At 40.5% G+C, this 17,798-nt stretch overlaps 1 protein-coding gene across 6 annotated transcripts in view; it reads right to left on the bottom strand.

Annotated features, from left to right (window-relative positions):
- Positions 1-17,798, bottom strand: part of LOC148871746 (rho GTPase-activating protein 7-like) — a 116,798-nt gene that overhangs the window by 39,984 nt on the left and 59,016 nt on the right. For 4 of the 6 annotated variants that reach the window (XR_016107486.1, XM_088971124.1, XM_088971123.1 and 1 more), the window contains exons 13-14: positions 9,052-9,273; positions 1,779-2,120 (exon numbers count right to left, since the gene is read on the bottom strand). Coding sequence is in view for 5 of the 6 variants with exons in the window: in XM_088971124.1 (XP_088827250.1) it covers positions 1,779-2,120; positions 9,052-9,273 (564 nt within the window). In the remaining variant the exon portion in view is untranslated. The remainder of the gene's footprint in view (positions 1-1,778; positions 2,121-9,051; positions 9,274-17,798) is intronic. The other 2 variants (XM_088971127.1, XM_088971126.1) reach the window with 1 other exon arrangement.

The following is a 17,798-nucleotide window of genomic DNA, read 5'->3' as shown; positions in this document are numbered from 1 at the left end:
TTGGGTAGGTTGCCCCGACACCAGACTCTCTACTACAGGTTGGTGCATCTTCATAGGTAATTTCCTTATTTCCTGGAAATGCAAGAAACAACAGTCTCCAAGTCCTCTACAAAAGCTATGTCATCTGTCTGTAGTGAAATTGTTTGGCTACAATACCTCTTTGATGATCTTGGTGTCCATCTTCCAACTCCGATTACTCTTTATGCTGACAACACCAGTGCTATCAAGATTGTCTCGTTTTTCATGAGAGGACTAAACACATTGAGGTGGATTATCACTTTATCCGAGACATGTTTCTTGATGGATCTATTTCTCTTCCTCATGTGCCCTCCAGTACACAAATTGTCGACATTTTTACCAAGGTCATAACGAGGGCAAGACATCTATTTCTTGTGGGCAAACTGATGCTTATGACTTTGCATCAGTTTGAGGGGGAGTGTGGAGAGTATTGATGTATTCTAATATTATAGCCCCTATAACATTGGAAGGGGTGAAAAGGGCTAAGGAACTAAATATAAACAAGATGATTATTGAACGAGATTTGCAAGTGGTAATTGGCTGGATAGAGAAGACAAATGATGGGTTAAGGGCATACATTAATGAACTAAGGCAATTCGAGTGGTTAACTCAAGGAATGGATGTGTGTATCCAGTAGGTTAAAAGATGAACCAATTCATTTGCAGATGCTTTGGCTAAACAGGGGGTGGGAAGAAGTCATTTGTTTTAGGCTACACTATAATTTTCCTTTTGAGGGTGAGGTAAGAGAGTTTACCTCCCTCCACCTTTGTATTTAAACTTTTTTCTTATTTAATGAAAGTTTTCTGTTACTCATAAAAAAAAAATGTGGTTCTAGACTCTCTAACGTTCATCTTATTGACAATTACCTCAATCTTTGGTTTATCCTTGACTTTTGGGGCTTTCTCCAAGTCCAACACTGAGAAGAAGCAAACTCTCTCCAAAAGTCACCAAACCAGGCTAGAAAACTCCATGAACTCTAGCATTCTGATTACCTCATGCAGCCAACTGGACGAATACTGCATGACAAAGAAAAACAGATCGTGGGACTCAATAGAGTCCCCAATGTTTTTATACTTTAAGGTATAATGGGAAGAATTACAAGACTGCCCCTCATAAGGCAGCAGTAGTAATAACTATAATAAACAAATAAGACAGTGATCCAGCACATAAAGGAAAGCCCATAACTAATAAGCAAACAAGAAATAAAGCAAACATCAACAAACAACCCACAAAACAAAATTTTCACTCGTTTCTGCAGTTCTCTCCATAGGCAGATTTACCACTCATAAAGAGTGGAGCAGTGGTTGCCTGGTCTATCCATCTCTGGTAAGGATAAGATCATCATCAACCCATACATTGATTGTTGTGCCTGAAATTTCTTGTCATCAGCCATAGCTACTACCATCATAAAATTTCCCTTAGTTTGCCATGTTCATTTCAGTCTGTTCACTCAAAAGAATGTATTGTTGCTCCTCTTGTTGGTAATGCTTAATGTTGTATTTGGATAACATAAGAAACCATTGAATGAACCAAATACCTGACTCCTTTAGGGGATATTCATTAATGTGTATGATTTTGTTTTGAAAAACAATACCATACACATTCACAAACACACCACAAGTTAGCTCAACACATCATACACATCAAAGACTTTTTTTTTTCTTTTTAGGATCAGCAATACACATCAAAGACATTAAGCTAAACTAATTCTAAAATTATGCCAACACAGGAATTATTTAGCAAATGATGACACAACTCACAGCATTCTTTCCCCTAAAGTTTGAGTGCTTCCCATTGTGGTTGGAGCCATTTAGTCTACTCAAAGGCCTTTCTGCACAAGATTCAGGTCCAGGCATTGGCACGGAAACTCCTGGCAGAATCTCTCCCATTGAGCGATGAGATACATCACCAGGTAAATTGCTAGTTGCATCCATCTCACTCACTGGATTCTCACTTCCTTTTTTCAATGATCCTTTCTGCTCATTAAGTAGGATATTGGAATCATTAAGCAACTTTTCAGAATCTACAATTTGCTTCAGACTCATTCCCAGAGTATGATTGTTTCTAAGGGATTCAACATCTGAATCATCACCTCCAAATGCCTGTGGATTCATTCAAAAAGTTGAACTGACTCAAATGATCAACTAAAAGAAACAAATATACAAAGACAGACAAAAACTTACAAAAGGAGAGTTAAATCATGGTTTAAAACGTCAACATATTTCCTTTTCAATGGGTACCAATGTGAAATATTACTAGAATTGAACATACTCCCCAGTAATAACTACTCAATATTTCCACTATGTCTACGGTTTTTGCTGAAAATTTCCAACACCTTTCCTATATTTGGATGATTGAAATTACCATTATTATCAACATTTAAACCTCGACTGAAATAGGTGTTCTATACAAAGAAACTCAAACCTAGAATCTTGAGTTTCATTACACTTTATCCTCCATCAGTCATCAGTCAGTACAAGTACCAGAGATCTTTTTCTTTCTTCCCTTCAAGAAAAAATGGGTTTTGGTTGGGAATCCAGAAACAGGAACAGAATGGAAACCACAAACTCAAAATAGAAATTATGAAACTTCCATGGGACCTCCATACATACCAACATTCCAGTGGATCTACCTTATCTACAGCTGTGCTTAGACCTCCCTTTAGGAAATAGTTCTCAAGGTGATACATAGGTGACAAGCCCATGGGAGGGTTATGTCTCTTGGGCACTTAATTGTTTTTATACAAGATGTTAGAATGCTAGAGTGATGTTCGGCTGATAAGAGTTCTTATTAGCCCATTCTTATGTTTAACTTATCTTGTAACTGGGCTTGTGTCAATGGGCCTGGGCCTAATCCTGTTTAATGATTTAAGTCATCTGGGTGTCCCATCACTAATCAGGGGCATCCCAGTAATTTCTTGTACCTTGTACCATATTCATCTATAAATAAAGGACTGGTCGACAGGATAGAACAGTTCGACATTCTCTTCAGTTCTGTGGTTCTCTTCTCCTCCTTACTACTTCGAGTATAGCTCTTCAGATTACATGGTATCAGAGCATTAGCTCCTTCCTGGTTTCAGCAGGCGCACTCTTTTCTCTTGCTGTCCTTTCATCTTCTCTCTTCCTTTTCTGGGTTGCTGCAGTGAAGACCTAGGAGTGTAAGAGAGTAAAGCAAGTTCGAACCTAGGGTTTCTCTTGGTTGTAGGACTCAAGGGAAGTAAGACCCAGAAGTAGATGTCCTACTAGATTACACCAGCAAGTAGTAGCTATTGGGCTACTAAGAGAGGTCTGTATAGGACAGACCTGGTTGAGGGCTGATTCAGCAGTCCTAGCACTAGCCGAGAGGGGGAGAACTTCCTCTACAGTTGCAGCTTCGTGCTCCAGCAAGACCTGTGTAGAACAAGTGGTAAAGACTTAGCTCCTTCAACTTCAGTTGCAGTCTTGGTGCATCAGAACAAGTGGTAAAGACTTAGCTCCTTCAACTTCAGTTGCAGTTTCGGTGCATCAGCTTCTACAGTTGCATTCTTGGTGCATCAGCAAGACTCTTACAGAACTGCGGCAACTTCAGTTACAGATTTTCTTCAGGTCGGTTATCAGCCCTACTCTTGGACTGAACTGGTTCAGTTACAGACCTTTACCTTTTAGCAGAACTGCAGCAACTTTTGCACCACACAGTTGCAGCCTTAAACTTTTACCAACACTGTGAACTGGTTCAGTTACAGACCTCTACTTGCTACTGTACCCGTACTGTGAACACAGTGACCAATTTGGCCAGTCCTTAACAGAATCACCTATAGTACTGTGAACAACTCTTGGACTGAAGTCAGGATGTCCTCACTATCCAGTGAAGTTTCCTCTAGAGATAACAGACCTGTTACAAGGTCCTCAAACCTAGAAAACCCTAATCTGCACAGCTTGCAGATTACAAGTGTGCTGCTAGATGAGTATAACTTCAAAGAGTGGTCTGTCTCAGCAATGCTGTTCATTACCTCTCGTGACCTCACAGGCTATTTGGATGGATACAAGAAACAACCAGAAATTGGCAGTACTGAATACACCGTGTGGCGCAAGGAAAATGCCACAGTCATGTCTTGGTTGCTGGCCTCTATGACTCCTAGGGTGGCCAGAACTGTTCATCACTTCCCCACAGCTGCTAAAATTTGGGAGAAAGTATCTAAGACATATGGCCAGAAAAAGAACAATGCTAGAATCTACAGGCTGAACCAAGACATTGCAGCCCTAAGGCAAGGAGACATGTCCGTGGCAACCTACTTTGCAACACTGGAAGGCCTCTGGGAAGAGCTTGACCACCATTTGATCTTGGATTGGGAAAATGCTAATGATAAGGGGAGGCATGATAAGCAGATTGAGGAGGGCAGAGCCTTCAAGTTTCTGGCGGGTCTTGACCCTGTATATGAAGGTATAAGGTCACAGATTCTAGGGAGAGATGAATTACCTGAGCTTCACCATGTCTACTACCTGGTGAGGAATGAAGAAGTAAGGAGAAAGGAGATGCAAGTTGACTTCCAGACACAGTCAACAGAATTACCTGGAGAACATTCAGCCTTAGTCTCCACTAAGGGGAATAGATTTTCAGACAAGAAGTCCCTCAAGTGTACACATTGTGGTGGTGAGAAACACACAAAGGAGAAATGTTGGGTCCTGTACCCTCATTTGAAGCCAGCTGCTCTGAGAAAGGACAAAAGGCAACATAAGGGCCACACAGCAAGTGGGAATCTTGCCACCAACAACAGTAGTGACAACTCACAGAGTATTCGGACAGTGTCATCTTCCACCGCAAGGCAGGCTGCCGACTCCTTTGGACCAAGTACTTTGGGCTTCACAGCTAGTGAGGTAGAGGTTCTCAGCCGGGCATCAGTCCTACATGTTCCTAGTCTTACCTCAAATCTGTTGTCTGTTTCAAAGCTTACAAAAAACTTGAACTGTAGTATAACTTTCTTTCCTTCTCATTGTGTCTTCCAGGACAGATTGACGAGGAGAACGATTGGGAGTGGTCATGAGTATGGGGGACTCTACTATTTTGATGAAGATGTCAGCTCAGCCTTGCAAGCTTCTACTACTAGTTCGGAAAGTGTGGAGTCACTAGCTAGGCTGCACTTGTGGCATGCTAGGCTAGGTCATTTGTCTTTTTCTTCCTTAGCAATGTTGTTTCCCGAATTATGTAAGGGCATTCTGAATCAGAGTTTAATTTGTGATGTGTGTCAAATGTCAAAACAATGTAGATCAATGTATCCAATTTCTAGTAATGAAATTCAAGCCCCTTTTGATTTGGTTCATTCTGATGTTTGGGGTCCTTCACCCATTGTTTCCATTGATGGTTTCCGTTACTTTATCAGTTTTATTGACCATTATTCTCGGTGCACTTGGATTTATCTGTTGAAAGGATGTGAAGAAGTTCCCCGGATAACTATGATGTTTTGCAAGATGGTTGAAACACAATTTGATAAAAAGATCAAGCAATTCCGTTCAGACAATGCAGCTGAATACTTTGAAAGATCACTGAACTCATTCATGGAAGATGCAGGCATGTTACATCAATCATCATGTGCTTACACCCCTCAGCAAAATGGGGTTGCTGAGCGCAAGAACATGCATCTATTGGAGACAGCTCGAGCCCTTCTTTTCCAGCACAATGTGCCCAAGCAATATTGGTCTCAAGCTGTTCTTACTGCATCTTACCTGATAAATCGGATGCCATCTAAGGTACTGGGTATGAAGACCCCTTTCTCTGTTTTGTGTCCCACTCTTCCAGAATTTCCTCTTCCCCCGCTGGTTTTTGGTAGTACATGCTTCATACATGTGAAAGATCCAAAGAAGACCAAGCTGGATCCTAAGGCTACAAAGGGAATTTTTTGGGGTACTCTCTTACGCAGAAGGGGTATAAGTGTTATGATCCTGTCTCCAAGAAAAAATATGTCACTAGGGATGTAGTCTTCTTTGAGTCTCAACCCTATTTCCAGTCTTTTCAGAATCCTCTTCAGGGGGAGAGTAGTGGGTTGGAAGAGGATTCTCATTCTCCCTTCTTTTTTGTTCCCATTTCATCACCTTCCACTACTACTAGTTGTAACATTCCAGGTCAACCTAATGAGACTTCCACTGTGCTAGTTGCTTCTCCAGATTCGACTGATGCTCCTGAAGGTTCCAGTAAACAAGAAAAAGAGATACATACATACAATAGAAGGAAGAAGGCCCCTCAACCTCATGATTGCAACCAGTTGAACTCAGATCAATCTGTCTCTGCAATCCAAGGTAATTCTGATTCACTCAATTCAGATTTGGATTTTCCTATTGCTCTCCGTAAGCCTGTTCGTTCTTGTACCACTCGGCATCCCATAGCCGATTATGTTTCTTACTCACACTTATCCCCTGCCTATCATTCCTTTGTGTCTGCCCTTTCCTCTGTATGTGTCCCTTCTAGGTATTCAGAGGCAGCATCTGATCCGAGGTGGAAAGAAGCCATGAATGAGGAGATGAAAGCCCTAATGAAAGCAAGGACATGGGAATTGGTGGACCTGCCAGAAGGGAAAGGCACTGTTGGGTGCAAATGGGTATTCACAGTAAAGCACAGGGAAGATGGGTCAATTGAGAGGTACAAGGCCAGACTTGTGGCAAAGGGATTTACACAAAATGAAGGAATTGACTACAAGGAAACCTTTGCCCCAGTAGCAAAGCTCAACACAATCAGGGTTCTACTGTCACTAGCAACAAAATTCTTTTGGGAACTTCATCAGCTGGATGTGAAGAATGCCTTCCTAAATGGTGATCTTCATGAAGAGGTATTCATGGAACCCCCACCTGGATATGATGTTGGAAAGAAGGTATGTAAACTAAGGAAAGCATTATATGGTTTGAAGCAATCTCCCCAGGTATGGTTTGAGAGACTTTGTTTGGCCATGAAGAAAGTAGGGTACACTCAGAGCAGTGCAAGTCATACATTATTTACAAGGAGACAGAATGACAAACTTACAGCACTAATTGTGTATGTGGATGATATGGTGATTACTGGAAATGATGTGAAAGAGATAAAGAGGCTGAAGGAGTTCTTAGCTTCAGAATTTGAGATCAAAGACCTGGGAAATCTGAGATACTTTCTTGGAATTGAAGTTGCTAGATCAAGAGAAGGAATCTACATATGTCAAAGAAAATATGTGCTAGATCTCCTAGAAGAAACAGGCATGATGGGGTGCAGGCCAACAGACACTCCAATAGAACCAAGCCATGGATTACAAGAATCAATGGGTGAGGAATACTGTGATAAGGAAAGGTACCAAAAGTTGGTAGGAAAACTAATATACTTATCCCTTACTCGGCCAGATATTGCCTATGCAGTGCATGTTGTCAGTCAATTCATGCACTCACCAAAGGCCCCTCATATGAGAGCAGTGGAAAGAATCCTCAGATACTTGAAAACTTGCCCAGGGAAAGGAATTCTATTCAGAAAAAACAGCAGACTTGAAATTGAAGCCTACACTGATGCTGATTGGGCTGGGTCCGTTGGAGACAGAAAATCAACCTCAGGTTACTGTACATTCTTGGGAGGAAACCTAGTCACATGGCGTAGTAAGAAGCAGAATGTTGTGGCTAGATCAAGTGCAGAAGAAGAATACCGGGCTATGGCACACGGGGTTGCTGAACTCTTATGGCTCAGGACTCTCCTTAATGAGCTTGGTATCAAGACTGAGGGTCCTCTCAAGCTGTATTGTGATAATAAAGCTGCTATCAACATTGCCAACAATCCTGTGCAGCATGACAGGACAAAACATATTGAAATTGATCGACACTTTGTCAGAGAGAGAATTATTTTCAGGAGAACTTTGTGTGCCTTATACTCCATCAGAGATGCAGATTGCAGATGTATTAACTAAAGGGCTGGCATCAACGAAGTTCAGGGACATACTTGGCAAGCTAAACATGATTGATATTCATGCTTAGCTTGAGGGGGAGTGTTAGAATGTTAGAGTGATGTTCGGCTGATAAGAGTTCTTATTAGCCCATTCTTATGTTTAACTTATCTTGTAACTGGGCTTGTGTTAATGGGCCTGGGCCTAATCCTGTTTAATGATTTAAGTCATCTGGGTGTCTCATCACTAATCAGGGGCATCCCAGTAATTTCTTGTACCTTGTACCATATTCATCTATAAATAAAGGACTGGTCGACTGGATAGAACAGTTCGACATTCTCTTCAGTTCTGTGGTTCTCTTCTCCTCCTTGCTACTTCGAGTATAGCTCTTCAGATTACACAAGATACCATATAATATTTTTTATTTTTTATTTTGTTAAATTACAATATTGTAATAGATATTAGTACAATAAATTTATTCATTTTTACCTGATCAACACATAAAAAAGAAGGTTGGCACCCTATGTTCTCCGAGTTCTCTTTTCTTGCTTCTTTTTCTTCTCATGAATATGTTGATTTTCTATGTTTTGATGTTAAGTTTATAATTATTTGATGAAGATCATTGGTAATTATTAGTGAAAAATGATTGTTTTTTGCAATAAAACCTAGGGAGTGGAGTTGCAAGGTGGTGGCCCACTGAAATTGCTTATCCACCCTCGCCTAGAATGAATTACCATTCCTATTGACAACTGCCTCAATGGTACAGGCCTTCAACTCAAAGATCCATTGATTGCACTCTTTCCAAATGACCCAAGAAAAAGCAAGAAGTAGTATGTTCTATAGAATTTTTTTTCCTTTCGACTAAAACCTGTAACCCACCAAGCCAAAAGCAACGTATTCAGATTCTCCAAGATGAACGTATACAAATATGAAGGTGTGCCAAGCACCCAGTATAACAAACTACCTTTTCCACTTTCATTATGCAGTATGGTCTCTACCTGTGCAACCAAATGAGATGAATTTTCAACCAAAAAGTAGCGAGATCTCTCAGTTCAAAATTACAAGGACAAGGAAATAAGTAATATAATAACTATGTACATTGCATTGTGAAAAATTACACAAAAAACATGGGAGCTAAAGAAACAGATTTTCTGTAGAAATAGAAACCAAACCTTGTAATCATAAAGATCACTGCCAGCATAACCACTGCTTTCACTCAATTTTCCACTGAACACACGTTCAGGATCATCATCTATTTCTGGATCAACTTCATTTTCTGCATCATGGTATCCATTCTCTTTCATATCAAGATTTTCATCATCAGTAGACTCCTCACTTCCACTGTTCTCCATCTGAGAATCAGCTGAAAGAGAGCACCTATGTAGATTATCATCCTGAAAAAAAATGTAACACAAATGGCTAAGCACAATTAGAAACAACATGCCTAGACAGTACACACATATAAACAATGGGTTCACTAGCCAAGCCAATGGGAGAACAGAACCAAGAAATCTTCAAAGACGGGCCCCCAGAAGTACCCCCTCCACCCCATGAACTCTATTAATGGTGAAAGCTAGGCCCTATTATTCAAGTCTATTAAGAACTATACATGGTGAAAACTTGTGCTCATCTCAACCCCCACCCCCCAGTGAGCAACCCCTGGCATTCATTGAATACTGCAATATATTAGGCAATAAATAGAATACCAGCAACAAAAGAATGCAATAATGAAATTTGAACATGGAAAGTGTTAACAAGAGTTGTACTTATGCCTCAGGGGCATTTTTGTCTTTGTACTTGTATTTATTTTATTAGTTGGGTTGTCACAATATAAATATAAGTGCTGGTACCACCAGCCTATCCTTTTGACTCAAAATCCTTTTCTCCTCTCTTCTCGCTTCTCTCCACTGATTCTCCAATACATTCTACGAAAAAAACATGGTACCAGAGCATCGGTTTTGGGATTAAAGACAGTTTGATCAAATGTTTCTTCTTCAGATTTTCTTCCATTTTGATCAAATCTAGAGGAAAGTATATTGACTGTTCTGTAAGTGTTTTTTTCTTCTGTTTTTTCCTTCTTTTCTAGGTCGTGTGCCAAGAAACCCCCTGTAAAAGGGATGAACAGATGCTGTGAAGGTGTTCTCAGCCCCATGTGGATCATGTGATCCATTTTTGTACCCCGGTAGCCGAGTTGTGTTGGTCTGGATAACCTGTATCAGCTGTAACAGCAGTTCAATATGTTGTTTCTGGTGTTTGTTGTATTTGTGTGGCCTCAAATAGGGTGAAATGGTCATTGTGGGGTGGGTCTGTCCAGACCAGAAATATAGCTGTTATATTCTGCAACTCTTTTCAGCAGTGTGGTAATGTGCCTTCTTTGGTTCGAACAAAGGGGAATGATCTTATAGTTCTGGTTTATGTGAAAAGTATTCTCGTGACAGCGGTGATAGTTTCATTCTTTCCTGCTGCTCTTTGTGAATGAAATAGTGTAATCAGCTCTTTCTAGCGTGTCTTCTGAGGATTTACTTGTCTCCGGTGTGTCCTCTAGTCACAATGGAGTGAGTGGAGGATTAGACATGAACTTACCTACAGCCGTAGGGGATTAAACTCTACATAAATGCAAGGAGGAAGATAGGTTATATTAATGGTAAGACTAAAGAACCAAACTCAAGGTGTGCAGACCATGATAGGTGAGACCAAGACAACAGCATGGTCATGTCGTGGTTGTTACTGTCCATGCTGCCACAGGTGAGGAAGACATTCATGTGGACAGAAACTGCTTTTGAGATTTGGGAACAAGCTAAATCTATTATCTACATATTCAAAGCAACACCATTATGCAAAGATTTATCAGTTGCAAGCTGCCTCATCAACCTGCAAGAATGGGAGAGAATTCTTTCCACATACTAAGGTTTAGCCTTCATCTAGAAAGAATTGGATCACTATCAGAATATAGATTGGAAATGTGATGCAGATTACAAGGGCCTACAAATCTCTAGTCTCTTAGCAATGGGTTTTTGCTTCTTTTGGGACTGAATCCCACGACTGAATCTATTACGGTTTAGATATTGGGAAGTAAAGATCTATGTAGAGAAGATGGGCTGAATGGCCTATAGCCCACAGTTGTTTCTTATCTTTATATTTCTGTTCTATTTTTTTTAATGGGCCTTCTCTTATGGGCATGTTAAACTCTTTTATTTTGTTTAATTAGCTAGCCGCCCAATTAAGGTCCTACTTGTAATTTCAGAAAATAGTGATTAATTCTTAATGAAAAGATTAGGGAAAGAAGGGGCTGTACGAATAACTCTTCTCCCCACCCTTCTCACGACCAAACTCTTCTTCTTCTTCTTCTTGCTGCTGCAATCTCCTCTGTTTTTTCCCCTTTTTTAATCAGTTCTCTTATTCTTTTTAGATTGTTTTCTTCTTGGTACCAGAGCAGGTCCCTTTTCTTTCTTTACCCTTTTTTTCTTTTTTTTTCCCATACACTGTGTGAGTAGAATCGAATGATTGATTGAAGAAGATATTCAGCCCAGTTGGTAGTGGTTTTTTGGAGAAAAGAAAGATATCCTATTCAACGTTTTGACAGTCTTTGGAATTTGTGCCCAAAACCCTAATCAACTAGAGAGTTCTGATTGCGGTTCTCACAGGAAGATTCACCTTGGCGCTTAGAGGCTGAAGGGGTTCATTTTGTTAACCTTGAAGATCAATCTAAGCTTTGTGGAGTTCTATGAAGCCTACAGGGAGCGGGTGCCTTTTTTCTATTTCTCTCAGGTTCTGGGTGAGACACGGTTGGCCGTTAGGGATCTGTAAAGGTTGATACTTGGTGTTTTCTATTTCCTGTCATCCTTATTTGTCATCTGAAATTGTTTTTGGAGTTGTTCGAGGAAGATAGATGTCTCTGGAGTTGAAAGTAAGTTGGGCTCAGAGTCCGGACAGGTTTTGGGAGCACTTGTTGACTCCTTATTGGTTGTGACCACAGTCAAGCTTGATGGGACTAACTATCTAGCATGGTCACAATCAATAAAGAACATGTTTGTAGTAGAGGCAAGTGGGGGTATAATTCCGAGAGCAAGAAAGCACCAAAGGAAGATGACCCATCTTATGAGAAATGGTTGCAAGATTATTGGGTGGTTAGTGAATTTGATGCAACCACAAATTAGTTAGCACTATTTGTGGATGAATTCTGCTACGGAAATATGGGATAGTGTTGTTGAAACCTATTTACAAAAACTACATGTGGCCAGAGCATATAAGTTAAGAAGAGATGTGAATAATCTAAGGTAGGGGGAGAGACCTTTAGCAGTCTACTTCTCAATGCTTAAATCCTTGTGGCAAGAGATAGATCTCATGGAAATAGTTGTCTGGGGAAGTACAAATGATGCGAAGACTACAAAAACTACATGTGGCCAGAGCATATAAGTTAAGAAGAGATGTGAATAATCTAAGGTAGGGGGAGAGACCTTTAGCAGTCTACTTCTCAATGCTTAAATCCTTGTGGCAAGAGATAGATCTCATGGAAATAGTTGTCTGGGGAAGTACAAATGATGCGAAGACATATAGAAAATTAGTTGAGAGGAATAGGGTTTTTGAACTCCGGATAGGGCTGAATCTAGAGTTCGATATTACCAAACAGAAAATCCTCGCTAAAGACAATGTATCTTTGTCTCAAGCTTATGCCATGGTGAGCAATGAGGAGAGTAGAAGGCTGGTTCAGGTTAAAGAACTATTCTAGTTGACCATTTTGCTAATATGGGGTTCAAAGCTAAGATGACTACAGGTGGTACAGGTAAGAAGGAGGTTATATGTGAATATTGTAAGAAACCAAGACATACAAAGGATAAATATTGGAAGCTATATCCAAATCTAATTCCACCTCGTTTTCAAAAGAAGGTCAAAACTGGGAAGACCGGGAGTGCCAATATTGCCACGGTTTTAGATAAGAAATATGGAAGGATGATCAGCCACCTTGAGAGTAAAGCCACCTCCTCCAACTCTTCAGGCAACCCAACTACGTCTACATTTGCTCATTCAGGTATACGTGCTATTGCCAACCATGTAGCCATCTCAAGTAATTGTACGATCCCTTGGATTATTGATTTTGGTGCTTTTGATCATATGACCAGCATTTCCTCTATGTTTAGCTCTTATGACTTACTTTCTGGCTATGATAAGATTACCCTAGATGATGGCTCTCTTCTCCCATCTCTGGCAAGGGAGTCATCAAGGCCACAAACTCCCTTTCCCTTACATTTGTCCTTCATGTCCCTAGACTGCATAGCAATTTGAGGTCAATGAGTAGACTAACTAAATCCTTAAACTGCAGTGTAACCTTCTTCCCTTCTTATTGTGTTTTTTAGGACCTGAAGTCTTAGAAAGTGATTGGGAGTAGCCATGAGGTGAATGGGATATATCTGCTAGATACTTCTGGACAAAGCCAATGACAACCTGAAAGAATTGCTTTTAGGTCTACTTCTTCAGAGTTCTTTAGTCGTGTCATGTTATGTCATTTTCGTTTGGGTCATTTATCCTTTTCTGCTTTGAGTCATTTATTCCCAGAGTTGTTTAAGGGAATTAACTTGTCTAGTCTTCATTGTGAGTCATGTGAGTTATCAAAACATTGTAGAAGCACTTATCCTTTAAGTAATAAGAGATCCACTTTTCCTTTTCATATTGTGCACTCTGATGTGTGGGGGCCATACCACTTGCCCTTCTACGGGTGGTTATCGATATTTTATCTTGTCCATTGATGATTTTTCTTGGTATACTTGGTTATTTTTTATGAGATCTTGTGATGAAGTTCCCAAGCTTGTAAGACAATTCCATGAATTTGTTCTTACCCAGTTTGATACAAGAATCAAAATATTTTAGGTCTAATAATGCAAAAGAATACTTTGAGAAACACCTCACCTCTTATCTCACTAACTTTGGGGTCATCCACCAGAGCTCTTGTGTTTGTACTCCAGAACAAAATGGATAGCTGAGAGGAAGAATCACCACATAGTTGAAGTAGCAAGAAGTATTTTTTTGCCTCACATGTTCCTACAAAGTTCTAGGGGGATGTTGTTCTCACTGCAACATACCTAATCAATCGTATGCCATCCAGAGTTTTGGGCTTTAAGTCTCCTTTGAACCTTCTTTATCTAGATAAGGACCTTTTTTCTCTTCCCCTTCGTGTCTTTGGCTGCACCTGTTATGTACACATTTCTAGTACCCGGAGACATAAATTTGAACCAAAGGCCCATAAGTGTTGTTAGTGTCGAGTATGTAGGGGCATTTCTGTCTTTATACTTATGTTGAGGTTACTAATGTGTAATATTATGTTAGAACTAGTGTTCCTCACTTAAGTAGGAGCACATGTGTCTTTTCCATTATGTTGGTAATATAAAACATATCTGGCTGAATGGGAGAGGTAATTTTTCTCTCATTTGAACCAGACTTTTGTTCTCTTCTTTTCTTCTCCTTTCTCTCTCTCTCTCTCTTCTTTCTTCTTTCTTCTCCTCTCTTCTTGGCTGTTATCAGACTAACAGAACTCAAGGGAAGGCGAATTATAATATGGTATCAAAGCTCAACTAAGCAACTCGGATCTACCCAGATTTCTGTTTTCTGTGCATCCAGTCTAAGGTTTTCTCTTGGTTTCTTTGTCATCGGTTGGAGATAAGGGAAAGGGCTAAAAAGGAGCGGTCACCCTCTTCCCTTGGAGGTTTCTATGCCTCAGTTGTGGTGTTCGTAGTCGGTTGTTGTGGTTTCTAAGAAGCCCTCACCTAATCGATGAAGAGAAGAGGGCTGATTCGTGTGGTGCAGTGGGTGTCTTGTGTGATCTGATTTTTGTGTAGTCTGATTTTCGGGTGATGAGGTAAGAGATTTCTATGCAATTTTTTTGTTGTGAATCAAATAATGCGTATGTTTCAGATAGTATGGTGGGACTTCAGACTGTAGTGTGCTAGGGTTTATGTTGTTTTCAGTGTGATTCGAAGGGGGAGTGGTTTGCATTTAGTGTGGTGAGATTTCAGGTAGTCGTGGGGTAGGGTTTGTGGGGTAAAGAGTGCAATCTTCAACAATAACAAGTGCTGAAACCAGTGTGATCAGTGTGTGGTGTGGTCTAGTGTGCAGTGTGCCGAATTCAGCAATAACAGAATTCAGCAATGGGAGACAGCAGTGATAGCAAGTCTAATGTGATGGTCCCTACTGACTACCTGAATGTTCAAATGACCTCCGTTAAACTTAATGGAGAGAATTAAGTACCTTGCTAAATCTATAGAAGTTTTTCTTAAGGCTAAGAAGAGGGTGAAACACATAAGGGAAGAAAAACCCTTCACTGATTCTCATGAGTATGATGACTAGGAACAAGAGGATGCACAGATTATCACGTGGTTATGGAATAGTATGAAACCCAAGATTAGTGTAAATTTCATATTTCTTGACACTATCAAAGATGAGTGGGACCATGCCAAGAAGTTGTATTCTGACCAAAACAATACAACCAGAGTATATCAGCTGTATCAAAAATACTTTAATCTGCAACAGGGCAATCAGAGTCTTGAAGAGTACTATGCTACTATGAGAAACATTCGTAATGAGTTGAATGTTTATTATCCCCTCACTTCTGATGTCAAAATTCAGCAACAGCATAGATAACAGCTTGATGTGACTCGATTTTTGGTGGGGTTGAAATCTGAGTATGAACCAGTGCGGGCTTAGATACTAGGAGGGTCAACTCTCCCTTCCTTAAAAGAGGTGTTTGCTCGACTTCAGAGGATTTCTATAGGATCTACTGAAAACTCTAATGTTTCCGATAGGTCAGCCTTTGTAGTATCGAGGGGCCGTGGTGTTAGAGGAGAAGCTCGGGGTGCTCAGTCTGGCCGTAGTGGTAGCAGTTGTCCGGTATATGGCCTGAGTGGTGGTGGTGGACCTACATATAACCGTACTGGTGGTCGTACTGGGGGTAGAGATTCAGGGGGAGCCCGTGGAAAAGGACATAGTTCGAGTCCGAGGAGGTGCTCACTGTGATATGGATGGACATACCATTAATTATTGCTGACTTAAATGGTCCACCCTCAACTTGGGCCAATCATACCATGACTACTGACAGCAACTTCAGACAGGAGAGTCGTTCAGCTGATCAAATGCTTCCTACATCAACAAATGTTCCCGGGAAGGAGATGATGAGCGTCCCACATGATGAGTATGAGAGGTTTGTCCACGCCACATCTCAGCAGAACATGCCTACTCTCGCACACTCAGGTATGGCTTGTCTGGCATCCACACCCAATCCCTGGATTATTGACTCTGGAGTCTCTGATCACATGACTGGAACTCTAGGTGTGTTTTCTTCCCTCTCTCATTGCTCAACATCACAATCTGTTACCCTTGTTAATGATTCTACATCCTTCATTTGTGGTGTTGGCAGTGTTAACATGACCCCCTTACCTTTATCCTCAGTTTTGTATGTCCCTAAATTTCCATTTATCCTTATGTCTGTAAGTTGACCAAGTCACTCAATTGCTCTATTACTTTTTGTAGAGAACACTGATGTGGGCCCCACAGCTACGGTCCCACTGTGTTCGTAGGGTAGAAGATGTTCTAGTCTACCTAGGGTTAGCTATTGGTCATTTAGTTGTTTCAGTTGTTATTTATTTCAGTCTTTGTTTTACTCTATTTGTTATGTAAAGACTAAGGGCAGATCTGTCCTTTCCATGTAATGAGCATAACCTATAAATATTAATTAGAGTGGCAGCGGCAAAACATTAAGCTTATGCTCCTCCTTTCAACCTTTGTGTTCTATTGCTTCTCCTCCCTCTTTCTCTTCTCTCCTCTTTCTTTCTTCTTATCTTCGATCCTGAGATTCATTAGGGTTCAAGACTGATAACAGTCCTGAACTTCTAGTTGGTATCAGAGCTAAGTTCTCTCATGTGAGGATTAGCAGCTGTTTGAAGAAGTGTCACAGTTGTAGCAAGTTGGTGATCAGGAAGAATCAGAGAAGGCTAGGGTTCGAGTAACCTTGGTAGGTAGCGAACTGCATTCTACTGTAAGTTTTTACTTTCTGAGAGAAGTAACATCAGAAAAGATAGGTTGGACCTATCCAGTAAGGGTAGCCGAACTACTCTAGGGTTTTGTCTCTCTATTCTCTAGGGTTTTGTCTTATCCCTACGGCAAACCCTAGTATTAGGCCGAAACTTGTGATCTTATTCCTGTGGAAAACCCTAGAATTCTCCTCAACATTGATCAGTTTTAGGGTTTCATATTAACCCTAATACAAACCTTATCCATACGTCTCTTAGGACTGATTAAAACCTCAAATTGGCTTCAGCATATCAGATTGCTCTTCAAACTGTGTTTCAGTCTTCTTTTGGGGTTTTGAACACTTTTGAAAGGGTGAAAACAGTTCGGACTGTTGTTGTTGTGTGTGGTTATTGATTTCAGATCAGTCTTGTATATATTTCATGCACATCTATCGTGAGTACAGATTGGTTCTCTACTGATTTTGTGACTGCTGTTGGAAGTTCTAGTTCTGGTTTTGACTATAGTAACCATAATCTTTGATACTTCTGGTTCTTGACTGAAATGGAGTTTAAGAATCAGGCAGAAGGTAGTTTTGGAAACAGTAGTTATGGTGGTGGTTCTGAGACAGGTTTCAGATTACAACCGTAAAGTTTGATGGATCAAACTACTTGGAATGGGCCCAATCAGCCATGATGGCTATTGGGGGAAGGGGCAAAGTAGGGTATCTCTTGGGAGATGTAGCAGAACCTTCCAAGGGAGACCCTATGTATACCAAGTGGGTCCAAGAAAACTACTTGGTTATGACATGGCTCTGTAATTCAATGCAGCCTCATATCAGCCGAAATTACTTATGGGCAAAGACAGCCAAGGAGATATGGAATGTGATGAAAGAGACTTACTCCCAACCCCTTAATGTTGCTAG

Source organism: Nelumbo lutea, chromosome 2, assembly GCF_056320005.1.
Source record: "Nelumbo lutea isolate HS-2025 chromosome 2, American lotus-T2T, whole genome shotgun sequence".
NCBI lineage: Eukaryota > Viridiplantae > Streptophyta > Magnoliopsida > Proteales > Nelumbonaceae > Nelumbo > Nelumbo lutea.
This window is presented reverse-complemented; position numbering and strand designations above follow the sequence as displayed.